Genomic DNA, 14,311 nt, shown 5'->3' on the forward strand with positions numbered 1-14,311 from the left:
GTCAAATAAAAATGTGGTCGTCGCTATACAGTTCGATCTCATTTGCCCTTGGTTTTTTTTTTTTTTTTTTTCCTTCAAAAAAATAAATAATAAAATCTCATTTGCCGTGCCATGTGGACCATCAAATAACTCCATTTGCCATTTGCATTCGAGTAACCCTTAGAGCATCTCCAATGGTGGGTGTAAAAAATCCTACGTGGAAGTCTAATTAAGACTTTTATTTAGGAGATTTTACACATATAGTAAATATAGGACCCCTTGGTTAACAAACTATCTCCAATAGCGAAGGGTTTAATCCTTAGAATATTTTATATGATAAAATCTTAACCGTTTATCTTAACTTTAACTAATTTCTAAAAAAATAAAATAGTTCAAAATATGACGTGGAGGTGCAAGTGAAGGTGTAAATAAGACTTTCTTTAACACCTTCGTATTTATTTTTCCATCCCTCCTAGTTTTTAGGATCCAACCACTGGAAATAGATTTATATTAATCAGGGATTTAAAATCCTACGTGTCATGAAAAACAAAAAAAATCACCGTTTGTTGGAGATGCTCTTAATTATTTAAAGGTAAAAAGTGGCCCGATTTAACGGTAAAAAGTGGCCCGGCTGTCGAATATCAGAATTAATCAGTTACTCTAGAAAGTTGACTTCACTTTTCTAATAACAGAATAACGACTTTGACGAAGTATAGCCGCACGACTATCCAAACTTGACGGCTTCAGTAATTTCAAAACAAACAAACAAAAAAAATCAAATGGGAAAAAAAACTGCTATATTTTTTTTGATTATAAACAACCGCCGGCCAACAAACGTTTTTTTTGGTTTTCTTGTCTTCTCAGAATAAATTGAAAAATAAACAAAAATTCAACGCGTTTGATCTATCATCTATGATGGATGAGGATCAAATGCAATGTTGAATGCAAAGAAGAAGAAGAAAAAGAAAACCAAACAGAAAAGTCCTGAATATTAACAAGCCACAAGGATAGGACTTTTTTGTTTGCCAGGAAGAAATACAAGAAGAGTTTGATTATTATTCATTCATAGAGAAGATGAAAATTTTGAAGACAGCTTCAGCAGTATTAAAAGATAAAAACAGTATCCTTCTAGCAAAACTAAGTAGAAAATCATCATACAGAAATCCAGATCTTGAGACAGCGATCATTAAAGCGACAAGTCATGATGAATCAAGGATTGATTACAAGAATGCACAACGAGTCTTCAACTGGGTACGAAATTCTTCTACTTTTATTAAACCTTTGATATGGTCATTATCTACACGTATGGAAAAGACCCGTTCATGGGTTGTTGCTCTTAAAGGTTTAATGCTCATGCATGGTATCTTCTGTTGTAAAATCCCTATTGTTAAAAAGATTGGACGACTTCCATTTGATCTATCGAATTTCCATGATTGTCATTCTAAATCTAATAGGATTTGGAGTTTAAGCGCTTTCGTTAGAGCTTATTTTGCATTTCTTGATCAAAAATCCGCTTTTGATTCGATTCAATCGGAAGAAGATCATGGGTTGAAGCAGAGACCGCATAGACGTGAAGCTCCAATGGTCCATGTACTTGAAGAGTTGCAAAGATCTCAACAATTACTCGACATGTTGATTCAAATCAGACCAGATGGGATAAATACTTATACTTTAATTCTTGAAGCAATGGATTGTATTATTGTCGAGATTTTCGACGTTTATAGCAAAATCTGTAGTGGAATTGCAGGAATATTGGTGGGCATATTAGGAGCAAGTCACCTAGAAGCCAAAATGGCTTTAAGAATATTACAGAAAGCAGCTTCTCAAGGTGAGGAACTATCTTCTTATTTTGAGTTTTGTAAAGATATTGGTGTTCTAAGCGCATCAGAATTTCCAAAAGTTGAACAAATTACTGAAGAAGATATAAGAGATTTAGAAAAAATTATAATGAATGGTGTTTCAGAAAAAAAGAAACTTGGTGGTGGTTTCAAATCACATCATCGTCATCATCATCAGAGTCGAGAAGAAAAGATTAAGGATCAGAATGCAAAGATTAATTCAGCCAAAGCGGTTGTTACTCGAGATTGGGTTGTTTTTGATGATGACTTCAGTCGTCCAGTTATTGACATTGATGATGACAAAAATAATGGTGATACTCCTAACGTAATGGTTAATCAGAACTACCATCAAGATGATCCTTTTGCGGCTTCAGTGAATTATCCACCATTAATTGTATGTGGTTATGAAGATGCTCATCACAATAATCAGTATCCGTCAAATGAATTGGTTCAGTTTGATCACTATTATTATTCAAACCAAGGAGGAGCTGCTTACATAACCAACGGTTTCAATAATCAAACAAGCTTGGTTTTATCTCAATACTAAGTGTCGCGGATTTTGGATATCTATACACATTCTTTTTGCTTTTTTTTTTTTTTTTTTTTTGTGCGATAATCATCTATGTTTTCTTTATTAACTCGAGTGATGGATGATGTCTATTTGTTTATTTTGTAATTAATTAACTTAATGATCTCGGAGATGCTAATTAGGATTCTGATCAATCAAGGTTTTAGCTTCTTTTTTTCTTATAGGAGTACTATATTTATGTCATCTGGTTCATCAAGAACACAATTCTAAACGCTGTTGGTCTGGGAAATAGACAGTGCAGCTGAGGGGTCAGGTCAGGTGTAAAGAGTGGGGTACTGGGTGGAAAATCCTATAAATTTTCAAAACAATAGTACATGTAGAACACTAATATGCAGCATGCCAAGGTTAATTCTCCTGTTGTAACAAACAAAAACTAAGATTACATCGCTTTGTAAACTTTTAACTACTCATGTTGGTGATGACTTTGCACAAAAGTAACAGTAGAATATACAAAAGAACTGAAATTGTAGAAACGAAGACATTGCCACAGCCAAAGTTGAAGTTCTAATTTCGTAGTATTAAGTAGCAGGTTCTACAAATATTCCCAATTACCAAATCTGGAACTAAAGCTTACTTCTGCATTCTTCTGGCATACTCAGAAAACACTGCATTAGCACAAGAATCCCAACTCTTGGCCATTTCCTCAAGTGATGTTGGTTCAGGCATGCAGCGGAGGAATTCGTAGAACTTAATCCATGCCTCTGTTATTAGATTTTCGTATGCGCAGTCGCCACTGTCAAAGCAAAATGTAGGAAACCTTCTGTGAAAGGAATTTTCTTCGTAGTAAGGACAATTAATAGTTCGATTCGGACCAAACCCATTAGATCTAGATTATTTCCATACATATATATGAACAAGTATTGCTTGTGGATAATCAGTAAACTACGAAGTGTTTTTGACATCAATGATACGTTCTTTGCTGAAATTCCCTCTTATGCTTTTGATGATATGATTTGTTTTCTTGAAAAACTCCCAAATATACAAAGCGGTGATGCTAAAAATATAAACGAACAATAGATGAGTAGATTCTCTTACCTCAGACTGACGTGCAAACTGTCTAGTAGTACAAGAGAACAGAGCGGATATTTTTCAGGGATTAAGAACCACATGGGCAGAGCAGGAAACTGGTACAAGAACATCGTATAACATATAAGAATTTCAAGTTTACCATGATTTAAACGAAGTCAGAAAGGTGGCATTGTTCACCTTTTCAGTTGAACTGCAATATATTGGGCTGAATGTACAGTTGACAATCGTTCCTTCAACATTTTCACCTGCAGCTGACATCAGACTAATACCCTCGTCACTAATACCCAGTTTTGTGTTGATTAGCACACGGTTTATCTCTCTGACTTCTTCCAGAAGGGCATGATTCATCTGCATTAAAGTACCCACCGACCATTGTAATTATTGTCATGAATATTGCAGAGAACAAAACTTTTGAGTGACATACGTCAAGTCTGGATTTCTTAATTCCAGATGTTGCAACTGCATTTACCTTCTTACAACCAGTATTTTCATTATAATCAAGTGGCAAAGCATTTAGAGAACTTTCAATTGAAAAACATCGCTTCAGTTTCTTTTTCACTACATCGTTTATTTCTTCCAAGTTCCTACGTTGAACACGACACCTTGTGGTAGACGCTAGGTCTTCAGGAAAAGAAGATCTACCTCCTTCTTCGCCAGGGTATGATCCTGCGAATACATCAGTCGTACTGACTACTGAACGAATGTCGTTGACCGCGGCACTTAATGCTTTAGATGACGACGTTTTTACCTGAAGAAAGACCACAGGGCTACAATTTACTACCCGCAGGAAAGTAACAATATTTAATTTAGAAAGACGCAATTATAATGAGGGTCAACTAACCGCTTTAAGTAACCGTTCTATTGGTGTTATTGTTGAAACTGACTTCCCAGGATTGATAATGGCTGCAGTACCATCACCCTGATTGCATTCTAGGTAAGCACAATTTTCATTTGAGGGAGAATCTGATATTACTGGAGTGCTATTATCAATAGCATGTCCCTGCTGGAGCAATGATGAAACTAGTGTATGCCCAATATTTCCATCCCTTGGTAGTGAAGACAGAACAACATTCTGCTGATATTCGGGTTTGCCTGGTAAATCAGATGATGCCAAAGGTGTGCAAGAATAAGGTGCATAGGAAGGTAAATTTGCAGGTTTCAAAAGTGTTCCGGCTTTGGGTAATGATGTTAACACACTTGTCTGCTCTATCAGAGTATTGTTCTGGTTGCTGTCATGCTGCTTCAGTTGAGGAATTTGCAACTGCGACAACAGGTCACCAGGTAATTGAACAGCTTCCATGAGAATCGGCAACTTCATATATCCAAGAAGCCGTTTCTCCCAACGAATTACATCATCCATGTACCAACAATGACCTTGTAATTTTGGCAACAAAGATCGTGCCGTTTTCAAATCTGTTTTATACTCACAGAATTCCTTAATCTCATCAGGCTTCAGCTGTAAAATAGAACCAATTCATGCAACGGAAAACGATACCCAATTTAAAAAAAAAAAAAAAAAATGAAGGAAGGAATGGAACCAAACAAGATTAAAAGCTACATTTTCTAAATGAATGGGTAGCTGCTGAACTTCTCCCCACCGACGAAGCATTTCGTCCAACCGTGGAATGTACACCTGTTTCATGCAATTAACCTGCAATCGAGAGTTTTGTTGTTAAAAATCAGAATAAAACTAGTTGAAACAAGGAAACAATGTAGCGGCTCATTCTGGTTTCCAAAATTCCTCAATCATACAATGAGTAGAGCAAGAAAGAAATATGAATTTGAGAGGAACACCTTTTTCTTTATCTCATTCTGCTCAGCGATGCTTGTTGTATCTCTCGATCTCATTGTATCTACTGATGCTATTCAAGCAAAGAAGAGATAAAAGAAAAGCATAAACACAGTAAGTGGGATCATAAAAAAGCATAGAAAGAGTAGTCAAAGTGGTTTCATGGGAAAGGTACTGTCCCTACTGCAACCAATGCTCAGTGGGTAAGAAACTATACAATCGAGTAATCAGTACTACAACTAACAGAACTATGAGGTGCCCACATTAAGCATGGTTAACTCTCTTCACAGTTAATCACAAACTAAGATATACACAGAATACATTAAAAGCTTTCTTCAGTAGAGTCAAACAATTATCATAATTCGACCAAAAGACAAACGCAGTCGTATTTCAGTAGTTACAGCATTGAACTGTTTCTTAATAAAAGAAATTCCACCAACTCTTACTTGGGGGTTCAATCCATAAGAATTTCTAAAAGTGTTCTTGAAACTCTAGTACAACAGGATAGTGCAACAAAAATGAAATAGTTAAAAAATCAAGAAACATATTGTCAAGTACACAATAAAAAAATCTAAGAAAGAACCAAAACCAATATCTGGTGGGTTCCAAGAAAACATAATTACCATTATACAATTATCTCGACCTTCTACATAAAAGGTTAGAAATTCCACTGCAACTAAGCAGTATAAACATTCGTTTGAAAGATATCATAGGGGGACAGAAAATAAATGGAAATATTTCCAATCCTTAGAGAGTGAAGACAGAACAACATTCTACTAATATTCGGGTTTGCCTGGTAAATCAGAAGAAGCCAAAGGAGTAAAAGAAGAAAGTATATAGGAAGGCAAATTTGCAGATTGCAAAGGCGTTCCTCTTTTGGTAAAGATGTTAGCATACTTCTCTGGTCTATCACAGTATTGTTCTGGTTGCTGTCATGATGCTTCAGTTGAGGAATTTGCAACTTCGACCACTGGTCGTAATTTCAAAGCTGCCATGACACTCAGAAAATTCATGTATCCAACAATTCGTTTCCCCCAACAAATCAGATCATCCATAGCGTACCGACAGTGACCTTGTGATTTTTGCAGGAGAGATCGTTCAATTTTCAAGCCCATTATATACTTTCAGAGAAACTCATCTTCATCAAGCTTCAGCTGTAAAACAGATTCAATTCGTGATGCAATGAAAAAAGGATACTCGGTTAAAAGAAAATGAAGAGAGGATCAGAACCAAACAAGATTAAAAGGTACATGAGAAGGAAACATTTCTGAAGAAATAGGAACCTGCAGAATCTTGAAACCCAACCAATGAAGCATTCTGTCCAACCGAGGAATGTACACTTCTCTCATGAAATTAATCTGCAGGGAAGAGTTTTGTGTCAAAAATCAGAATATAATTAGCTGAAACAAGAAAAACAATGTAGTGGTTCATTCTGTTATCTAAAAGTCCTTAATCATACAAGGAATAGTTGAAGAAAGAATATGAAATTGAGTAGAATACTTTTTTTTGTATCTCATTCTGCTCACCTATGCTTGTACCTCTCGAACTCATTGTATCAACTGATGCTACCCAAGCAAACAATAAACAAAAGAAAAGCATTGACACAGTAAGTTGGATGATAAAAAAGATGCCAACATTAGTACCATAACTAACAGAACTAAAAGATGCCAACATTAAGCATGTTAACTCTTTCAAAGATTAATCACAAACAAAGATATACAAAGAAGACTAAAAGCTTTCTTAAGTAGAGTCAAAAGACAACTATCAAAAACTCAGATTAAAGGACTCTTAAATCAGTAGTTAATCATCAATCATGGGATTGAACTGTTTCTTATTAAATGAAATTCCATTAATTCTAATCTGGAGAAGCAGATAAGATACTAGACACCTTAAAAGATCAAGAAACAAGTTCTCCAGTACAACAAAGAACCACAACTACATATCCGGTGGGTTCCAAGAAACCCTAACTATCAATTATACAACGATTTTACATTCTACTACATTTCTGATCAGAAATTTACTACAAGAAAACAATAATTTGTTTGAAAGACATCAAAGATGACGAGAAAAGAAATTTCTCCAATGAAATAACATAAGCATATAATCAATTTCTTCAAACCTCACATTTTTGTTATTTGATCCCTCAAGTAGCACTTGTCTCCGTTTCTGATTGATTTCAGTCAGATGAATGATGATATAAGCAATCTCTCCAAACCCTAGTTTCTTTATACCCAAATAAGAATTGAGGATTTTGAGAGAATTCCTCCGCTCTAACAAGTTTCGGAAATGGGGATCGGTTTTGTGGTTCATTGAATTAAAATAGTTCAACCGACCTAAGAAGGAACTCATAGCTGTTGATGAAGAGGAAATGAGCATCGGCGGTGAGGAGAGGAGAGTAGAGTAAGGCTTATTTTCCCGCTCTTCTTTGTTGTTATCATCACCAAAACAGAACCGAGTAAAAAAAACATCACTAAAACAGATATTTCCGGTAGGGCTGAACATGGTTTCGGTTTTCCGCTGGAACCGGACCAAACCAGACCAATTAGAAAGAAACCAAACCAAACTATTTCCTAATGGATTGGTTACGGTGTAGAAAGTGGAAAACCGATAGTGTTGGTTTTGGTTTGGTTTGACCTCTAAAACCGAACCAAAAACCATTGGAAAACCGATTAATTTTTAAACTTAATTTCTATCGTTGATTTACAAGTATTAGATTCTACCCATTGATTTAGAGGATAAATAGAAATCCTAAATCTAATATTTCATTATGATATTCTCCCTATTTCTCTTTCTCCTTCTCTCAGTCGTCTCCCTTGTCCACCCCCAACTACAGCCGCTGCTACTCGACTTTTTTCTTCCCGTCTTCCTTCTTTTTTATTTGCCAATAACTAAATTAAGATATATTATATATCTTCTTTTGTCTCTAGAATTGGAGTAAGCTTTAACTATTCTTGATATTTTTTTATTTTTTTTTGTCTGTAAATTTGTGTAAACCAGTACTATCGGCAACTATGATTTTTATATCTGTAAATTTGTGTTTTCTTTTGTTTTGGTTTTACATAATCATTGGTTAACCAAAAACCACTGGGACAAACCGAAAACAACTGGAACCATTTGGAAACTGAACCAATGGTTAATGGATTGGTTTGGTTTAGATTTTTAGAAACCAATAGTATTGGTTTCGGTTTTGGTTTGACTAGAAACCGAACCAAAACCGACCATGAACAGCCCTAATTTCCGCCCAAAAGTTTCCTTTTCACTCCGAATAAATGCCACCCAAATTATTCTTTGATTGGCCTTATGAGTTTCGGCAAGTATCTATATTTTGCATAACTCATCGTCATCGACAAGATGCATATGGATTGTGCTGAGACACAAAAGCTAGATGTGTGAAGTCCATGTTGGCAATGTCTGATGTACTGGGAAGGGTTATTATGTTGGGTGGAGCAAGTAAAAGTAATAACTTACTTACATGGATAACAAAGAACAGGATGACAAAAGAGGGAAGCATCTACAACTAACCAAAATGCGGTCGATTTCGCAAGAGCTTCTGTAACTTCAGTTATTCGCAATATAAGTGTAGTTTAGATAAAACATCTTTCACTATGCAGCTAATCCGACAAAAGCCATGAACAAACAACACAGTAAACATTGAAAAACAAGCATAAATGTAGCAAAAAGATTGAGGCACTGAGCTATACCAACTTAAATCTGAGTTACAATGTCAGAACTTTCTATAATAGCTGATACGTTGTTGTAAGATCAACCAGACAGTTTGAAGTAAAAAACCATGAAAAAATTATAAGACCCAAAAAAGACAGCGAAAATGGTATCTGTTACAACTCCATTTCTCAAACAAGCTAAGAAGTTCATAAGAAATTAACTACACAGCCTGGAGAGCCTCTGGGAAAAGTTAGTAACTGCTCCATGGCCTTGTTTTTCTGAGTTATGGATAAACTACTAGAAAACTTGATATTCATCCGCTGCAGGACTCTTGCATCTCTTAAAAATTGTATTACTAAGACTAGCTCCCTGGATGTCCCTTTGAAAATCTGGACTTCAATTGACTTAAGTTTGGGTAGCAAACAGGGGGTCATCAAATTCAGTTTCCAAGTGTCATCATCATCAGATTCGCTTGGGTTAAGGCCCTACAATACCGATTATAAATCCTCAGAAAAAAATTACAAAAAATGATTACAAACTAAAATACTGGTACAAATTTATTATTACCCTAATGTTAATTGAAGGGTATAGTGTAATTCAGTCTTAAAAAGGAAAAACAAAGAGTGAATCAAAAAAGTGGTAATTACATGGTGTAGAAAAAGGGGCAAATGGCTGAAAAGCTTGAGAAGATAGAGCTACTTACCTCAGAAAACACAAGTGATTCTAGATTAGGCGAGATTTCGAGAAGGTCCAGCAGAACTCCATTACTCGAACAAGAAAACATGAAAGTGGCTTCTAAGTACGTCAAATTATAAAACTTTGGCAAATTGTTTATACGATATCCTTCAAAAGAGAGTGCCTAATCACATGGCGCAAACAAAGTATGTCAGTTTAGAAGGAGCACGTATAGCATTTGTAAAACAACAAATCACTACATCACAACAAAAGGAACTTTGGCCTTAGCTCTCTTCTACAGTACATATGAACAAAAGGAAGCTTACATCGAAGACATCCACAGATAATTTTAGATGGTCTACATTAGAAAGCCCACCAAGAAGCTCTCGTGCACTGTGGTATATTTGTTCCCTTGTAAATGGAGACATGTCTACAAACATATCGATCTCTGCATAAGTTAATGACGTAAAGTTACGCAGATCATAACTCCTCTTTACATATTCCCAGTAGCGGAAGAACAGTAAATTTGGTGCATGAATCTCAACCCTAATATCATCTAAAGAGCCTGAAGCATTTTCGGCATCAAATGACAACCACTTCAGTGCAGGAGCTGAAATACATAACACATTCATATTAACCAACGACAGCTTGAGATGACTAAATCTTCAAGAACGGGACAATTTGAGAAAAATTCTCGAGTCGAGTTATCATTTATGAAAACGACATGGGAGACTACGAGGCTCTTAAGACTTGGCAAAGAAACTGATTTAGGAAGTTGGAGAGCACAATTCATTTCTAATTCCAATCTGGCCAGTGTTCCACTACTGAACAAACAAAGGGGAAAGCTCAAGATATATTCAGATTGTACTTCGAGATAGATCTCCTCAGCATTTCGCCTGATCGCATTAGAAATCCATCCATTTATCCGAGATTTGTCAAAATGATCATCCAATTCCAAACACAATCTCTTAATATTAGGCATATTGCCATCACAAAGATTCATAATTCTATCCACGAATTCCATAAATCGTTCAGTCTCCATACGGCATTCCTCGTCAGATACTTCACTATTAGCAGTAGACCGCCAATTACAAAAATCAAGAATAGGACTCGTAAGATATAAATACCTCCATTGCCTGGATAAAACGCTAGTAGAAGCAATACATTTGATCGGAAGAAACGAGAGGATGTGATGGAGAATCGATTCGGGTAGTTCACTAGTCCTATCTTTTCCCTCCTCACATACACCCATATTCTTATTTTTCTTCCCGTTAATCATGGTTCCTGAAAACGTACAGAGCCACAGAGGGATAAGAATTGAGTTAGGGCCATTTACTTGTATCCTTAAACTCAAAACCCTAAAAAAATACAGACAAGTTATAACCTAAAAAGAAAATGAATTAGAAAAACAACAAAATTTTGATATTAAATTTCAAAATCAATCCATGTGCAAATGAAAATCAAGGAATCAGTGACACACGACTCACTTAGATAGAATAGATTGTTCCCGCTGTTGACTTTTTGAAAGCCCTAAATATATCGAAATGGTCTCATCTCCGAAATTAGTGAACCAAAATTGAGGTTTTGGAGGGAAATAAACTTTTGGCGGTAGAAAAGGTAAAGTTGTTCCCGGTCATTTCGAAGGGTGCCTCGTGCACCTTCGAAATAAACTTGTAGCCTAGCGTTGTATTTTTGGACGGTTCCATTTATGGTTCGTTTCCTCGTAAAAATCTACTACCTCCGTTTCAAAATAATAGGCAGGTTTGTGTGTAAATTTACACACAAACCTGCCTATTTTTTAGAGACGGAAGGAGTATTTATAACTTATGGTTGTGGAGGTAAACTTACTCTGCCGACTCTAGTTTTGTTGCCAGTATTGAGCTTCAAAACTGGACAAGGCTTCTTTTTTTGATAAGTCTGAAGTTAGACTCCGGTAGGTATATGGGATCAGGATAGGTCTTCACATTTTTGACCCTTTCATCTCTCTAAGTTCGGATCTTGATTCATCTTCCTCTATAGGTAATGACATACTAGTGGACGACACATCAAGGGGATCCTTAATACATCTCTTACGAGGGTCGTTTTTTAAAGGAAAAACTTTTTCAAAAAATTGAACATTCCTTGAAGCTCCTTAATTGTATTTAAACAAATATCAGAAATTCCAAAACTCACAACCATGAATCTATATGCATTAGTATGCTCCAAAAACCAAATAAAAACAAAGTCAACAAGTCTTGGATCCTATCTTAGTTCTCTTGGGGGAGGGATGGTCACCTTTGCCAAACACCCCTACACTTTGAAGTATACATAAAATGGTTGTTTATCTTTTCATAGTTCATATGGAGTTTTATCCGATTCTTTACAGGGTACTCTATTCAAGATATAACAAGTTGAAAGGGTGGCCTCCCCCCACAAGTTTGCAGTTAATCCTGAATTAATCAATATGACATTCATCATATCCTTAAGGACACGGTTCTTATGTTCAGCTACTCCATTGGATTAAGTGAATAAGGAGTTGTTGTATCATGTGTTATGCCATGTTCTAAGCAAAATTCTCCCACATGAGTTTCATACTCATTACTACGGCCAGGTCGTTTTAATGTAGTATCCAATTGGTTTCAACTTCAAATTTATACCTTCTAAGGCATCATCTTTATCTCTAAGTAAATAAACATGACAATATCTACTATTATCGTCTGTGATTATGACAAACCATTTTTTACCACCTCTAGTTTGAGCCGATTTCATAGGTCTGAATGAATTAGTTCTAAGGTTTTAGAATTTGTATGGACATTCTTACTGAATGATATCTAATATGCTTAGATTCTACACAAATTTTACACGTATGTTCTTTATCTATAGTGAATTATAGTATGCAGTATATGCTAGCTAAGTTATGCATCGATTTATAGTTAACATATCTAAGTCTATCATGCTAAACATTCAAAGACACACACATATAAGTATACGTATCATTCGTTTTCATTTCAGCGGAGTTTACGTTGAGTTTGTATAGACCCTTAGGCTTATACCCCTTACCTACATAATCTTTGCACTTAGTTACAACTAGTTTTTCATATTCAATTACAATACAAAAACCTTTATCATCTAAGATAGAAAAGGAAATAAGATTCTTACATATGTCTGGAACATGAAAAACTTCATTTAATATAAAAATAAAAATAAAAATAACAATGTGAGCTTCAGCATGACCTTTCCCTTTCCCGCAAACTCTGATGCAGATGAGTTACCCATATAGAGTTTCTCGTCATCCCCTACCTTCTGAAGGCACACATATCTATACTTCTACATATATATTTTGTGTCTTAAGAGTCCATCTATCAGTATCTCACATTGGTTACCAGATTAACTTCAGACATTATACCACGAAATTCATCCTTGTCCTTGTTTTTTATAACCAAATTAGTATTATATTTCTTCTTATTAAGATCCTTACGTTGTCTATGATAAATTGCCATATGACCAGGGTATAACAATCACCATTAACTCTTGTAATGCTAGATTCAGGATTATGAAAAGTATCTTTCTTGTGAGGACCATGCATTGCACCACGTATTCTGGTCTCACCTTTTTCGAAGTTGGAAGATTTGGTCTTGTGTTTCGTCACATGAGCCTTGTTTGTAGTGTCCCTTGCAAAACAAATATTCTTGTATTTAATGCACAATATTTCTTTTTGTTAGATCATTGCTCGGTCGAACTCGCATGCGTTGCTATCTCAAGCATGTTTGTCAATATTAGTGATCAAAACTATAAGTCTTGATTACTAGCCTATTAGAGCTAAGGTCTTGGATTAGGATAGAAAGTGTAGTTGAGCTGAAGAACTCCATGGCAATCATCATACAAGACGAAGGACTACTCAAGGAACTGGTGGATCTTCATCGACTAAAAGGTATGTGGAGACTTGAACTTATCTGTCACTCAAAAGTCTATTTACTCTATCTCCTACTCTTGAGACAAAAGTCGTTTTGATATATAGACTTTCATCATACACATTTGCTATTTAGATCCGAGTTTATCTCGCCTATCTATTTCCCGAAATGTGTGTTGGTAAGCTTTTGCTTTATCCGAATTCATCTTTACCAAGTGACGAAAGTCATGTTATGTTTCAATCACTTTGAAAATTTCTCTGACGAAAAATGGTTTGTGAATAACGGCTATATAACGTTCTCTGAGAATTTTTCAATGATTGAAATGAGAGTTTAGATTACATAATCATTGGTAGGATATAAGCATTGTTGTGGAAACACATATACGCATAAGTCCTTATTCTTTGAACCAAAGTTTGCGAACTTTGTTGATCAAGAGAAATGGAAGTGGCGTGAGCCAAGTCCGCGAACTTGCGGAACTTCTCGGCCCGAGATTTTATGATGGAGTTCGTGTACTCCTTCCATGAGCTTAAGTCCGCGAACCCAGTCCGCGAACTTGAGCAGGTTATATCTAAAGTCGGTTGTTCTTGAACAAATGTTTAAATAAACTAAGGAATGCTTTTGCAAACCGTGGCTATAAAATTCATGAACCGATTCGAGTGAATAAAACCGATTTTGCTTCAATTTTGTCTTGTGTAGTTACATAAGATTTCCTTGCAATTGAACAACTCTCTAACTAGTTCATTTGAGTCATTTGAACTAGTTATGGTGAACAAGAATAAGGTTGATATGAGAGTAATCATATGGCTAACCATTTGGTTGACTTGTTGAACCAACAAATGTTAATGTTTAGGTACGGTTC

The 14,311-nt window shown here is 35.7% G+C and overlaps 3 protein-coding genes across 3 annotated transcripts; 1 reads left to right on the plus strand and 2 right to left on the minus strand.

Moving 5' to 3' along the window:
• Nucleotides 1-771: 771 nt before the first annotated feature.
• LOC113318851 (putative clathrin assembly protein At1g25240) lies at nucleotides 772-2,567 on the plus strand. Its single transcript, XM_026567111.1, has one exon. The coding sequence runs from the start codon at nucleotides 1,054-1,056 to the stop codon at nucleotides 2,362-2,364; it is 1,311 nt and encodes a 436-aa protein (XP_026422896.1). The 5' UTR covers nucleotides 772-1,053; the 3' UTR covers nucleotides 2,365-2,567.
• Nucleotides 2,568-2,740: 173 nt separating this feature from the next.
• LOC113318850 (mediator of RNA polymerase II transcription subunit 15a-like) lies at nucleotides 2,741-7,604 on the minus strand. The gene is made up of 11 exons (XM_026567110.1): nucleotides 7,349-7,604; nucleotides 6,751-6,789; nucleotides 6,508-6,582; nucleotides 6,122-6,378; nucleotides 5,230-5,297; nucleotides 4,994-5,086; nucleotides 4,277-4,891; nucleotides 3,905-4,183; nucleotides 3,613-3,783; nucleotides 3,442-3,530; nucleotides 2,741-3,139 (listed from the first exon to the last, which is right to left on the minus strand). Exons 5-11 carry the CDS (start codon nucleotides 5,281-5,283, stop codon nucleotides 2,977-2,979), a joined length of 1,464 nt encoding a protein of 487 aa, XP_026422895.1. The 5' UTR covers nucleotides 5,284-5,297; nucleotides 6,122-6,378; nucleotides 6,508-6,582; nucleotides 6,751-6,789; nucleotides 7,349-7,604; the 3' UTR covers nucleotides 2,741-2,976.
• A 1,489-nt stretch (nucleotides 7,605-9,093) lies between these two features.
• Nucleotides 9,094-10,310, minus strand: LOC113315665 (putative F-box/FBD/LRR-repeat protein At5g44950). Its single transcript, XM_026563926.1, has 3 exons — nucleotides 9,889-10,310; nucleotides 9,591-9,746; nucleotides 9,094-9,372 (listed from the first exon to the last, which is right to left on the minus strand). The coding sequence occupies exons 1-3, from the start codon at nucleotides 10,192-10,194 to the stop codon at nucleotides 9,094-9,096; spliced, it is 741 nt and encodes a 246-aa protein (XP_026419711.1). The 5' UTR covers nucleotides 10,195-10,310.
• Between the last annotated feature and the right edge of the window lie 4,001 nt (nucleotides 10,311-14,311).

Source organism: Papaver somniferum, chromosome 10 (genome assembly GCF_003573695.1).
Source record: "Papaver somniferum cultivar HN1 chromosome 10, ASM357369v1, whole genome shotgun sequence".
Lineage (NCBI taxonomy): Eukaryota > Viridiplantae > Streptophyta > Magnoliopsida > Ranunculales > Papaveraceae > Papaver > Papaver somniferum.

What these genes read in the sequence shown, in the direction of transcription:
- LOC113315665 (XM_026563926.1), bottom strand. Translation starts at nt 10,194, where the DNA reads ATGAATGTGTTATGTATTTCAGCTCCTGCACTGAAGTGGTTGTCATTT. An exon ending in TATCTGTGGATGTCTTCGAT is followed by an intron (nt 9,747 to 9,888) that starts GTAAGCTTCCTT and finishes CCATGTGATTAG; the next exon opens with GCACTCTCTTTTGAAGGATA. An exon ending in AATCACTTGTGTTTTCTGAG is followed by an intron (nt 9,373 to 9,590) that starts GTAAGTAGCTCT and finishes TCGGTATTGTAG; the next exon opens with GGCCTTAACCCAAGCGAATC.
- LOC113318851 (XM_026567111.1), top strand. Translation starts at nt 1,054, where the DNA reads ATGAAAATTTTGAAGACAGCTTCAGCAGTATTAAAAGATAAAAACAGT.
- LOC113318850 (XM_026567110.1), bottom strand. Translation starts at nt 5,283, where the DNA reads ATGAGATCGAGAGATACAACAAGCATCGCTGAGCAGAATGAGATAAAG. An exon ending in TAGAACGGTTACTTAAAGCG is followed by an intron (nt 4,184 to 4,276) that starts GTTAGTTGACCC and finishes GTCTTTCTTCAG; the next exon opens with GTAAAAACGTCGTCATCTAA. An exon ending in AGTTTGCACGTCAGTCTGAG is followed by an intron (nt 3,140 to 3,441) that starts GTAAGAGAATCT and finishes TTGCTTTGACAG; the next exon opens with TGGCGACTGCGCATACGAAA.